General features: G+C 36.3%; 1 protein-coding gene across 3 annotated transcripts in view; it reads left to right on the forward strand.

The window, feature by feature from the left end:
• Positions 1-14156, forward strand: part of oxr1a (oxidation resistance 1a) — a 123517-nt gene that overhangs the window by 28132 nt on the left and 81229 nt on the right. For 2 of the 3 annotated variants that reach the window (XM_026283514.1, XM_026283516.1), the window contains exon 1: positions 7273-7313. The exons of the other annotated variant lie outside the window; for it this stretch is intronic. In XM_026283514.1, the coding sequence (XP_026139299.1) occupies positions 7288-7313 (26 nt within the window). In that variant the 5' untranslated portion in view covers positions 7273-7287. Of the gene's footprint in view, positions 1-7272; positions 7314-14156 lie in introns of those variants that run through there. 3 annotated transcript variants of the gene reach the window in all.

The following is a 14156-nucleotide window of genomic DNA, read 5'->3' on the forward strand; positions in this document are numbered from 1 at the left end:
TGAGCACACTTCCCTTTTCAGACCAATGAGTCTTGCAATGCGTTTAAGAAGGCATTGCATAGAAGAGAAACAATAATGTTCAGTATGTGGAAAATGTTTTTTTTTTTTTTTACCTTAAACCACATAAACACATTTCCTTATACTAAATACACCAAATAATGTTCTTTTTAGCAGCATCATATGACCCCTTTAAATCAAACTTGCACTTCTGCCATCACTCGGTTGCATAATACATAACGGCTACTTTTAGGTTGAAGAGCCCGAGGACAGCTGAGCAGCTGTAATTATCATGAAAGGTCATTGAGCGCTGTAGAGCACACATCCTTTGGACCACAGATTGAATTGGCCAAGAGCAGCCCAAAGGAAGAATGAGTTAAGGGTCGTTCACACTGACTGTGTTTTATGTTTTTTTATTTATTTATTTTTAATCCATGGAAGATGTCAAGAGATTGTGTTGTTGGTTGTAGTGAACATTTCACCCAGTGTATGCCGTAACGTTATTGATGGACTTCACAAAAAATAATTGCAATTGACCATGTAACCTTCAGAATCAGATTGAGTGGTGCTTCGACACCCCACATGCAGTGTATTGTTGGTATAAGATTTGATTTCCTTTGAACCCCAAAGCAATTCTGTTCACTGAACAAACTTTACTTACTGCCCGATTATAAAATCAAAATCGCTTCTGTGTTACTTTAGTATTATTTGTAACATTTTGAATTAGCTTTCGTTTAGAATATTTCTGTTTAGCTTTATTTTTTCATTTTGAGTTTTAATCATTTTAGTACTTCAACTTACAAACTTCTAATTTTTATTTATTTATTTATTTTTTTAAAGTTTTCCATCTAATAATTATATATTATTTCATCTTTTTTTCAATTAATGAAAATGTTTTTTAATAGTTTATTTTTTATAACAACAATAATAAACTGCTTCATATGTGTTGGGTTTAAATATGGCAATTAATATTTAAGGGGTCCTATTATGCTTTTTAAGTTTTTGAATTTTAGTTTGTGTTTATGTTTGGGCATAAAAAAGATCTACAAAGCTACAAATCTCAAAGTCCACTCCAAAGTAAGATATTTTGTTTAAAAAAAAAAATCCCTTTTCAATAACTACAATGAACTGCTCGTTTGGACTGCAGCATTGTTTTCCGGGGTTTGGTGATGTCACAAAGTGGCTCATTAGAATAATTCCCGCATATGGAAATTCTAATGGTTGGGGAGTTGGGAGGGGCGAGGTCATGGTTAGAACCATAGACTGTATAAAAACATGGACGTAGTGTCCGTGATGTCACCCGTAGACTTTAAATTGTGCAGAGCGGGCGTTGCCATCTAGCGCGTCACCGCGAGACTCTCCCGGAAAATCGAAAATGGGCAAAAAGGCGGGAGCTAGTTGCTGAAGCCACGCCCACTTAGCGCGACGGCACTGTCAGAGAACAAAAGGTACGCCTTCTTTCTTTGCGTGAACATTTGGGCGGTGTTATGCAAATCTTACCACATAGTGACGTAGAGATGTAGGGGAGTGTTAGAACGAGCCATTTTAGGGTGATGTGGATGAGTCTTAACTTTTATAAAGAATATCTCTTTGGATTTGTAACTTTACAGATTTGTGACTTTGGTCTTTGCAAATTTATAGATTAATTGAAATCATATGACCCCTTTAATATGGTAATATTGACACCATCCTTAATGATACCGGAGCAGACGGAACTGGCTGCTTTGGCAAGGGGTGGGACAGTACTGAAACACCGACTAAGCTGTTCGGCAATCACAATGCACTGGGACAGCTAACCAATATCATCACACACGGAACTAATCGAGATGTTTGGTATTGTAATAATTTTACAATTATGTGAAAAGTAATGTGTTTGTCGAACCACCAAGCATGAGAGCATGTTCTACTACACCCCCAAAACAAAAGCAAGACTTTGTAAAAGAGCATAAAAGGACCCCTTTAAAATATTAATAGTCAGATTTTATGTTTTGTAACCATAGATATAAAATAAATAGTGGTATATAATTTGATTCGGTTATTTATACTTGGGTATTTGTACTTGGATAGCCCTGAGAAACTACATGCTTATGCAAAATGTCATTTTTTGTGTGTTACATAAGTTTGAAATGACCTGATGGTGAGTAAATGATGGCACAGTGCTCATTTTCAAATGGACTGTCCCTTTAATGTTGCTTAATAACATCTCTGGCATTTAGACTTTCAGTAACACTGATGCAGCAGGTGCTTCATTAACCTCATGAGTCACATCATTACTAAAAACACCTTCAATATGTTCTCCTAAAAATAAGCGCTCCTGCTTTCAGCTCCCTAACATGATTTTACCTGTATATGAACCCATTGGCCTCCTCAGACTATTAATTAGCTGTTGACAGTTCAGTGATTCCCACTAATGAAGATCCATGGCTTGTTTCCGATGTACCACAGTCAGGAATAGCGTGAAGTCACATCGTTACGTGATCAGCTTCACAGCCTAAGAAACCGAGAGGATATCCATAAGCGTGATGTCTTCATGCAAGCTGCACACGATTTGTGATATTCACCATAGAGCATCATGGAAGTCTGCTACACCTCTCTCCACACAGGCTCTTTCATCACTGGTGTATACAGATGCACATTTCCAATAGAAGTCACAATGATGTGAACCATATCCATGAATTGCCGCTGGGCATGAGCTGTCTTTAATGTCAGCTGTGTGAATTTCCGAAGCGATTTCCGAGCCAGATTCCTGCTGAGCTGTGTCTTAGCAGGCTGTTGTTGAGAAAGAGTGAGAGAGATTGAAAGTGAATGGAGAGAGCGAGAGAGAGAGAGAGAGAGATTAGTCTTTTTTTTACGGTAGCTCAATGTTTTCCCCCCAAGGCGAAAACCCTCCATCTGGGTCAGTTGCAGTGGCCGAGTTGGTTTTTGATGTGTGAGAAATAATTTAGCGCCTATAGTGCACACGTTGTTCTCTAGCCTCATATATGAAACATTCAACATGACGTGAAAAAAAAAAGTGTGATTATTCTCCTTGACTGGTAGCTGCTAATAATGCATATCACTGGTCTGGCTTGATAGAAACTCCATGTTGGCCCTCTCTTTACTGTCTGAGGTTTAACTAATATTTCTAAATATATCGTATTTATTTGTCAATTTGAAAAGTGATTTAATATTGTATTATCTGCTACATTTCACTACATTATTATATGTCTGATAAATAAATTTAAAATTAAGCTGAATTCATAATTAATTAAAAACTACTTTGTTTGGCCTTCCAAAAGAGGACATGACTAGAAATCATGTTTATATCATGTTTATTATGGGTTTTATGTTTATGTCTCCGGCCGGACAGAGCATCACAATATGTTAAGAGGCGTAACATTTCCATCACACGCTTGAGGTATTCGGCCAATCACAACGCACTGGATAGCTGGCCAATCAGAGCACACCTCGCTTTTCAGACCGATTGAGCCTTGTAAAAATTGACGCGTTTCAGAAGGGGGGCATAGAGGAGAAACAATAATCTACAGTATGTGGAAAATAATGTTTTTTTTTTTTTTTCATCTGTTTATCTATCTAATATTTACATATTTTTGTTCATAAATAAAATATGATTTATTGCAACAGAATGTGGAAGAATGTGTTTACAATCTATTGATGGGTCTTAATGACATGAAAAACTTATCAATAATTAACAGATCACTCGCTTTCTTATCTGGGGTTTTGGTGCATTTGTTCTCTTTCATCTCTTGTCTTTACATGCTTGTTTTGTCTTCTGCTGAAGCCTGTTTTTTACCCCCCTGCTGGTCGGTTGGTCCCCAGTCGTCTTTAATGAAAAGAGCCGGTCAGCTTTAGCTGCAGTCAATACTTCACCTAGACACAGGATAAGAGAGGGACGCCTCTGACGGCAACATGCAGCTATCAGCCTCATAGTGAGGGCAAGAAAAGACCAAATTTCAATTTACTCCCCGTGAAAATGTAATCTTCTCAAACTGGGAGCTTGAAAAAGGTTGGTGGATTTTCAGATGGAGGACAATGACAGACACTTTGTCAAAATAACAAATGACTATAGAATAGCAAAAAACAAGTCTACATATGTACAGCACTTAACTCACAAATCCTCATTATTGCACACAAATTGTAGACATTCTGAAAGATTCATTGTGTAACAGCAGAGCTTTGTGAGATTGAGATGAACTGATTTAGAGATTATAAAAGCAGCACTATTTGCTGGCATTCTGCCATGCCAAACCTTGTATGCAGCAGCCTATGTGCTTTACTTAAAAATAACAGTGTCTTGTGATGCTGGGATTTCATTTAAATTTAATGGATGTAGTCACAGAAAAAATTGACTAATGTAATGTAACTAATTACTTTGGAAATAAAGTAATCCGAACAGTAACGTGTTTTACTTTTAAAGGAGTAATCAGAAATCAGTCATTTAATCACATTTTCTGTAACTTGCCCAACACTATTCATAATTCAGTTATGTGTTGTTGTATATTCAGCTTGGCTCGGGGGTGCTATAGCATGTTTACCATTGCTTGTTTACAGTCAGTTTTCTCTTTTTGATAAAAATTTTAGTTATGTCCTTCTCCTGCACACTGAAAAAAAGAGTCATTGAATTTACTATAAAATATATATATATATATTTTAAGGCAAGTGGTTGCAATCAATTTATTCTAGCTACATTTAAAAAAATGTAATTTAGTTGACTAACTTAAAAAATATAGAATTAAATGTAGCTAAAATAAATTGCAACCACTTAGCTTTAAAAAAAATATCATTTTTTTATTATTGTGAGTTGATTTCATCATTGTGATTTTCTTGACACTTTTAGTTCTAAGTTCATTGTGAATTGTGTGGGCTTTTTTATTTTATTTCATTTTTGTTGCTTCACTCTGGTGGAGTTTATTTTTGGCTCCAGACCACTGACAGCATCCTGCCATAAATATAAGCCAGCATTATTTGTATTCTGCACCACAGTCGGTAAGCCATCTCAGAGCAGGTCTATTTTTCAACCCCAGCCTAGAAATATCATCCTGCGCCACCCACTGCAAACACGACAGAATACAGATGTGCCCGAATAGCCCATTTATTATTCAGATCTATCTCTAGAGCTTCATATAGGCCACTTTCCATGAATGTGGCACGCTTCGGTGTCCCATTACTTTTCACAATTCCCCCCCCACCCTTTTTTTATTATGAGATCGATGAGATGAAAATAGTAGTAAAAATTGGCCTAGCAGAAGTAATAGCAATTTTTAAAGGCATCAAGTGTCTGAATACCCATTAAAATTGTGCTTTTGGCCTGAATCATGTCACATCTTTCTCATAACCTTATGGTAGCTATAACTATAATCTAGGGGTGGGAAAACCTGATTTGTTTTTTTTTCAGTCTGATAGGTTTTCAGCTCCACTGTATGTTTAAAAAAGCTCTAGATCCGTTTATGGTTTTACGCTGCCAGATGCATTTGTGAACACCTGAAGTGATTTGTTTTGTGTGTTTTTGGATCTGGGTCACCATTAGCCCAAGGCATTTCACCATCAACAGCAACAATGTGTGTGTTGTGCTGTGGCATTTATGTATATGTGTTTTCCTCTTTCATAACCCATATGCATGTATGTAGACTGTCATATACAGTTATTATAATATTAGTCATATTGATTCATTGAAGACTCATGGTGTGGTCAGATTTACCATCTTTCAGTGAATATTGGCCGAAAACATTTATTAGTTGTGCATTGGTTTGTCATTGCAGCGATACTGACTGCACATTTTTATGCCCGAGTGATTTACTAACAACGCGCAAATTAAAGAACACAGACGCATCTCATTTACATATCAACCAACACAATAAACCAAGCGCAGCACAAATTAACATAGTCACAAATTAAGAATAAAAAAGCCAGAGTATGTTGAAAAGAACCAGAGGCCAAAAATGAAGGGTTGCAAGAGGTTTTGATAGACCTGGTATCGTGACTCCTAGTTGAGGGTTCGTCTTTTATTTCCTGAAGCAAATTAAAAATGACATGGCTTGGCAAACGATATGTTTGGATAATGTCTGTAATGTTCAAATTAATTAATATGTGAGGAAAAATCCTCTCCCTTCTTCCAAGCACACTCTGTTGCAGTACCTCCTCCAGCAACAACAATTGCAGCCATTTCAAGTGCAAACTAGTTTAAGACATGCTTTTTTGGGCGTTAAATAATGGCGCAAATGTCAGTAATTTGACGAGCACAAATTAAAAAAGCACTTTATGCTTCCATTTGCTGACAAGCTTTATGGAGATGCTGATTTCATTTTGCAGCAGGACTTTAGCACCTGCCCACAGTGCCAAAACCATGTCCAAGTGGTTTGATGACCATGATATTACTGTGCTTGATTGGCCAGCCAACTCATCTGACAAACAATACAGAAGACCTCTAATTTTTTTTAGATACTGAATTTTTAACTTTCCTAAGCTGTAAGCCATAACCATCAGAATTAAAAAAAAAACTCTTGAAATATTTCAGTTTGTGTGCAATGAATCTAGAATATGAGAAAGTTTGCTTTTTTGAATTAAATGACAAAAAATAAAGAATTTCCCATGATATACAAATTTTTTTTTGATTCACCTGTAAAAAGTGACATGAAAAAGTGACATGACATTCAGCCAAGTATGGTGAACCATACTCAGAATTTGTGCTATGCATTTAACCCATCCACAGTGCACACACACAGCAGTGAACACACACAAACCGTGAACACACACCCGGAGCATTGGGCATCATTTATGCTTTGGCACCCGGGGAGCAGTTGGGGGTTCAGTGCCTTGCTCAAGGGCACCTCAGTCGTGGTATTGCCGGCCCAAGATTCGAACCCACAACCCTAGGGTTAGGAGTCAAACTCTCTAACCACTAGGCCACCCCCCCAAAAAAAAAACTAGTTTGCACTTCCCCAGTATATACTGTAGATTAAAAACTCAACCTTGCTGAAGGAGAGTGAATATTTGTTATTGTTAGTTGTCCTTGGCTTGGTCATTTTTTGATTCATTCTAATTACTTATTTTCTTGTTGTCAATATCCTCTTACTCTTGTGTGCCAGACAAGCAGCTTCAAATCCTCTTGCATGGCTCAAGCTTTACTCTGGCATTTGCTCTTCCTGCATCATCAGTCGTTTGGATATATCAGTTAAATACATTAGCTCGGTGGCCCACTCTCTTTAAGACCAGTCACATGATCACCGTTCTGCCTTGGCTTAACCTCAGCAGCATGTCAGTCCACAAATCAGCTCTGAAAGTGCACCATCAATGGAGCCCGTACTTCATACACCACGGTATGTACAAAACCTTTTTATACTCAAGTTTTCTTGGTCTTGCTGGTGACGTGGTAAAGGTTGTGCAACAACAACAAAATTTGTGTCAGATTCTACAAACAACTAATATTGGAAAAGCCATTTCCGTAAGGAGGCTATTGAGTTGAATTGATGTGGGATTTTGATGATCAAAATAAGTTTAAAAGCAGTGTTTTTCCTGAGTCTTTTAGTAAACATGAATTAGCTTGCAGCTTTTTGATTGTAGCTTTTATCTGTGTCTCTCTCTCTTTCTCTGGAAATCATCCTTAAATGGGGAATTTGCCTTGAGATGCATTCAATCAATAGCAGCAAAATAACAGCTCTTGGACTAAAAAGCTGTTTTGTTGTGTAAGTTAGAAAGACATCCATGGCACGCAGACGGAGTAAAGAGATTTGAAAGGATTGAGAATTCGCTCTTTGGAGAAACGTACAAGCAAGCAATTATGTCTGACCAAGACATACCTGCTTGTTCTTCAAAAGACAGAGCTGCTGTTATTTGCCATCACTTTCCCTCTTCAATATACACTGAACATCCAGAGTGCCAAGAATTTATTTGTTTTGTCAAATGTTTCATACTCAAATCTCCTTATTCTGTCAGATTACATTTTAATGGGTTTTTAGCCTGTCTTTAAATGCATCTTACTATTTTTCCCCCTTTTCAGCTGTGTTTAAATCTTTCAAAACATCTTTTTTGAAGTGCTATCAAACATTATTTTTGTTCCTTGCTTTCAGAATATGTTAGCATGTTAATTCCACTGGGTTCAGTCTACTTAAAATGTGTCAAATGGAAGTTTAAAACCATTTATGTTGAGACTACATGAAGAATTTTTGCCGCAACAGAGCAGTGGATTTCTAGTTCCCAGCATGCTTTGAAAATACTTGATTAGGAGAGTAAGGCCAGCTGTATTATTATAAAAATCAGTTTAATGCATCCTTATTGGACAAATTTTACTGAACATTATTTTAAGTGTTTATGTTTCTGAGAATCATGGTGGGGGGAGGGGTCTGTAAGTGTTTAATGCTCTGGTGTTTGGGGATTTTCTATTGAAAGAAGCCAAGTCTAAGGATGAGGACGGTTAGATATACAGTATGTTGCTATAAAGAGCAATTGCAGTGCAAAGCCAGTATATTGAACAGTCTCTTGTGTCTTGCTAATTACATACATTTAAAAAAGCTCTGTTAGTTGATAGGTTTTCCCTGCCATAAAAAAAACTTTACTTGAACTGAATGTCATAGTAAGATGGGGCTTCTTTTCATGTGGATTTGTAACCACCCTAAAATGCTGACATCCTAGCAGATGCTACGAGGGTAGGTTAAAGTGAGGCATGGCATTTATATTATATGTTTGCAAGCTGACGCTCTTATTAGGTTGTGTTTCCAGGCTCTGTGTTTGTTTGAAGTGAGCACTCCAGGACACACTTTAAGCCAAACGGTGGCCACAATAATCCTACTTGATCAGAAAAAGTGGATTTACACAGTTTTAACCGCAGTGTCCCAGTTAGCCCGTCCAATGAAAGCCAACCCCCTGTCCTCCGCCAACGTTTATTTTTCAATTCATTCATTCATTCATCCATCCGTCTGTTTATCCCTGCGCCTTCTCCTTTCATTGCATCTAAAGCTCATCAGAACTATTTAATAGTAGAAATTGAAATAATATCTCCCATTTTTTTCTGTATTTCTGATTAAATAAATACAGCATTGTTGAGCACAAGATACCCCATTAAAAACATTACAAATCTTACTGATCCCAAACTTTTAAATCACTGTGTGTGTGTGTGTGTGTGTGTGTTTATATATTAGGGCTGGGCTGTATATCGAGTTTGTACAATATATAGATATTTTCTTTAAGTGAATCAATATGAACGATATATATATTGTATGTATGCATGTGTGTGTGTGTATGTGTATGTATATATATAAGAGTTTGGTTTCAAAACATGATAAATCCCATTTATTAAAACAATTGAGTTTCTGCCAAAATCAGTATTGTATCTGTTCGGTATTGAAAAGTCAATTTTTAATTTTATCGCATAGATAATTGCAGAGTTATTAGGACATGTTTTCTCCCTTTTTTTCCAAAACGCTATGTCTCCAGAATGCAATATATCTTCTCAACCAATCACAGCGCACCATTCCATGCATTCTAGACAGTAATGGCAGTGCTTTGAATACAGCTGGCATCCTAGTTTTCCTCATCTACTTTGTACTTTGTGATCAACTTACAAGTGCTGCAGGATAAATCGCATTTGATTGACATGCACATCTCATCAAAGCCGATTCTGTTAATAATAGTATCAGTAAATCTCCATCACGGGCTTTCAGATGGAACTTATTCAGATGCATTTAATACACAGAGCCATAGATCACTGACAAGCTACACTATATCACGTTCATTAGATGAATCGCATTTGATTATGAATGTAATATTGCATTGGCAAAAGTAACATTGGCAACAATGATTTAAAGTTTATTTGAATAAAAAAATTTACGATACAAATCATTACAAAGCAACTTCACAGAAAATTACGTTTCTACAATATTTACTAGTAGCTTATAAATGGTGACTGTCAGTTTGTGCACATATGACAGGATTTTTTAGAAAAATTAATACAAGACGTAGTCAGGCATACGATCAACATTATTAACAGCAATTATTATATGATGAAGTCACACTTGTAGCAATATTTGTTAGTTCTGTTTGTTGATTCAGGGTTAGCATCATCTGGGGTCTTCTGAGGGGGTCAGCCTCATCTCTTCTCAGGTGTTCTGGATCCAGACTGGAGCTTGTGTATATCCTAGTTATGGCAAAACAGAGAAACAAATAGAGAGATCATTAGCATAGCTGCTGTTAAAAACAAAGTAAAATTTATTAGTTTAACCCAAGCTAAAGAATAAGAATGCGCATTTGATCAGATGCAACTGCAGTCACAATTTAAAAGATGCATTATTCAAATGCTTGGCGAAAGAAATGCGTTTGAATGCACTTTTGGAAGTTGAATGTAAGGGAAATGTCATTTTGGAATTTCTGTGGTCTAATGTAATGTCCTTCATATTCTTGTTCATGGTGACATTTTGTTTTATTGCTGTAATTTATAGCATTAACGTGATGACCCGTTGAATTCATTTTGGAAGTGATGTCAATGTATTTTTAGTCCAGTGTCTGTATAAAAGATCAGTATTGACCAAGTTGACCAAGGCTATTTTGTGTATTTTCATTAGTTTCAATATGAAAAATATATGATTTAGGCATTCTGAGAAAAGAGTATCATGGATGTATTGCATTTTGGGGAAAATGTTTGTAAAAAAATATATATTTTTTTTTTTATAAAATCAAAACCTGGATTTGAATTTTTTTATGTTATTATGCCCTAAAGAAGCTATGTGAAAGTTTTGAAACTGAAAATAGTGTTTTTCATTTTGCCACTTTCTTGGTAAAGAAAAACATTTTTTTTTTACTCAAATTAATTAAAATTGATTCATTGCATTTTGGAACCAAACAAATTCACACAATGTCATTTAAAAGTCGTCATTCTAAAAGTTTCCACCTGAAATTGCACCAGTGCAAAGTTGGACTAACAGACCTAGATAGTCAATTGTTACTTGACATTGTTCAGCATACTGTATTATTGTTAGTCCAGTAACTGTGTGTGTTTCTATATGGGGTCATCACCTTTACAAACAGCCCAAGTGTTGTGGTTAATACTGCTACTGTATTAACTGCCATAATCTCTGACCTGTGCAAGCCTGGACAGACACCCACAATGAATCGGATATATAGCCAGAAATAGTTTATTCATTTGTAATCAGAACTAGTGGTGGATATGCTGTAATCCTTGCTCTGCTTTTCCAGCCTTACAGATATGAATTTGTGATTGATCTTGCACATTGACTCATAATATTAACCTCTTACTGCTTTGACTGGTCAGCCAAATGGTTTTGCATTTACCAGTGGCTTAAGACAGAAAAGACTAGGCTGTTAAATTACTGGCAAAGCTAATTTCCAGCTGCTGTCTGTAATGTTCCAGCACATGGGACACAAACCAAAACATAGTGCATTTCTTTTGGCATTATTTATCAAAACCGTGTTATTGTGTTTCAGCTGTTAGATGAAGGTCTTAGAGTTCTTGTTGAAATATGTGCTTGTGGTTGGGTTAAAAAAAAGTGAAATGGACTTTGGATAATGAATAAAGGCAGTGTCTTGAACTCTAAATAGTGAAATTGAGAAGTTGACCGCTTGATAACGGCCCAATCTTGAATTCATCCACCATCTGTTGTGTCCAGATGGAGGAAGCCCATGTACACAGTTATGATGAATGACTCAGTCAGAACTCTGGGGATGGATGGATGGATGGATGGATGGATAGATAGATATTGTGGATGGATATTGTCAGTGGATGGATGGATATTGTAAGTGGATAGAAAGATATGGATGGATAGATACTGTAGATGGATCGATAAATGGATATTATAGACAGATGAATAGATGGATATTGTAGATGATGATAAATATTATGCATGGACAGATACTGTAGATGGATGGATGGATATTGTGGATGGATGTTGTAGGTGGATGGATGGATATTGTAGGTGGAGGGATGAATGTTTGATGGATGGATCAGTGGATATATAATATGCATGGACAGATACTGTAGATGGAGCAACAAATATTGTAGATGGAAGGATGGATTTGCATGGGCAGATGGTCCCCGTGATTTTGCCATGTAAGACATGTTCCTGGATCAACATCTTTTGATGGTCCTGGATTAGCATTAATGTCCAAAAATATAGACTTAACACAATCCCTGCCCCTAAACCTAACCCTACCCATGATTTATTCCTAAAATCAAACGGAAATGATAGCTGATTAACAAGAGCGTTGAAGCACCTAACCCTGATTGTAAGCCTAAAACAGATACTTCATGAAAAGTTATATCTCAGTTCTGATTGGTTTATTGGAATGTTGATCCAGGAACATGTTGTACTTGGTGAAATCACACTCACCATGGACGGATACTGTAGATGGCGCAATGAATATTGTGGATGGATGGATCACTATTGTTGATGGATGTATGGATATTGTAGATGGATGGATATTGTTACTGGTTGGATAGATGGATAGATGTTGTGGATGGATGAATGATGGATAGATATTGTAGATGGATGAATGAGGGAGAGATATTGTGAAAGGATGGGCAGATGAATGAATAGATATTGTGGATGGATGGATGTTGTAGATGGATGAATACCGGATCAGTTTTGAAGATGAATGGGTGGGTGGATGAATAGATATTGTGGATGGATGGATATTGTAGATGGATACATGGATGAATGGATGGATATATTTTGTCAATCGATGGAAGGATTGATTGACGGATGGATTTTGTAGATGTATGGATGGAAAGATGAATAGATAACACTGAGTGAACAAATGTATTGCACACAAGTTATTTCATTACATTTACAGTGCATACAGTTTATTATTGAATTACAAACAATGTAGGTTCAGAAGAGTTGAAACCCTGTAAAAGAGTTGGGTATTGTGAACGTGCTGATAGTAGTTTGGTCTGTGAGTCTTCTCTACAGCTAGTGGTTGAGTTGGTCAGACTGCAGGCAGGAGCTGGAACTAAAAGACTGATTCAAAAAGTCTTTCATTCTACCTGAGTGCTGCTCACGCTCTCTCATTCACTGGCCTGTTATTTCTGATAATCATAAGCTTTCAAAGCAGAACAATGTTCATCTTTCCTTCTCTCTTCGGCAGCAGCACATGATTGCAACTGTCATACAACTTGACGCACTCAAATAGGAGCAATTTAAAGACGTACACAGTGGGCCGCACTACCACTGAAAGTCCAGAGCCATCTGGAACAATTCGATCAAATGAAGCTCCCACAGTTCCTTTGTCTCCTCATGGAAATAAAAACTCAAGGCTGGTTCTTAAGACTGACGGCTGTTCTTGGAAAGTGTCGTAGAGATGAGCACTATTATGCTCAGAGTGATGAACGCTATTATGCTCAGGACTGGAACAGAGATGTGTGTTCTCAGAATGAGCGGACGACAGCAAATCATCTGAGCAGTTTTAATTCTCAAGCTCACTGTGGCTATGTGCGCAATACAATACTAGCGCAATACTCATAATGTTTTTGCACTTTCTATATCATTTCTTTATTGAAGAAATCTGATTGTATCTATTATATTGAATACATTTAGATACAGTATATATATATATATATATATATATATATATATATATATATATAAATGTCCACATAATCTGCATTAATGTGTTATATGTGCAGTCAAAACACACTGCATGGAATACTGAATAATAATAAATCTTCATCCATCCATCCTTGTTTTAAATACCAAACATTAAACCATTACTGTGTTAAGCTTACTGTGGTTTTCCAAAAAAATGCCCTTAATAATATTCTTTATTCAAGTTATATTTTCTCAAAATATACTCTTACAAGATCTTAGAGGACAGAGATACCCATTAAGAGTAATATTTATTTCTCTCTTTTTTTTTTTAGTAAAGAGTAAAAATCTTAGTTTTGAGCAAAAAAATAATAATGAAAAGCAATAAAAAATGTAATTAACCTACATGAAAAATCTTTATTATACTTAGTCCACATTAATTGCGCTTTCCAGCCTAAAATTTGACTTACATAATCTGATGTGTTTCAAATTTTTAAGTGGAATAATATTCCACAGATTCACAATTCACAATAATTAATAAAAGGCATGTTATTTTTGAAGGCAAATAGATAAGGCTTATAATAATTTAGGGTAAAAAATAACCTGATTGCAGCTCTTGTTCTGAAACTA

Source organism: Carassius auratus, chromosome 16 (assembly GCF_003368295.1).
Source record: "Carassius auratus strain Wakin chromosome 16, ASM336829v1, whole genome shotgun sequence".
NCBI classification, from domain to species: Eukaryota; Metazoa; Chordata; class Actinopteri; order Cypriniformes; family Cyprinidae; genus Carassius; species Carassius auratus.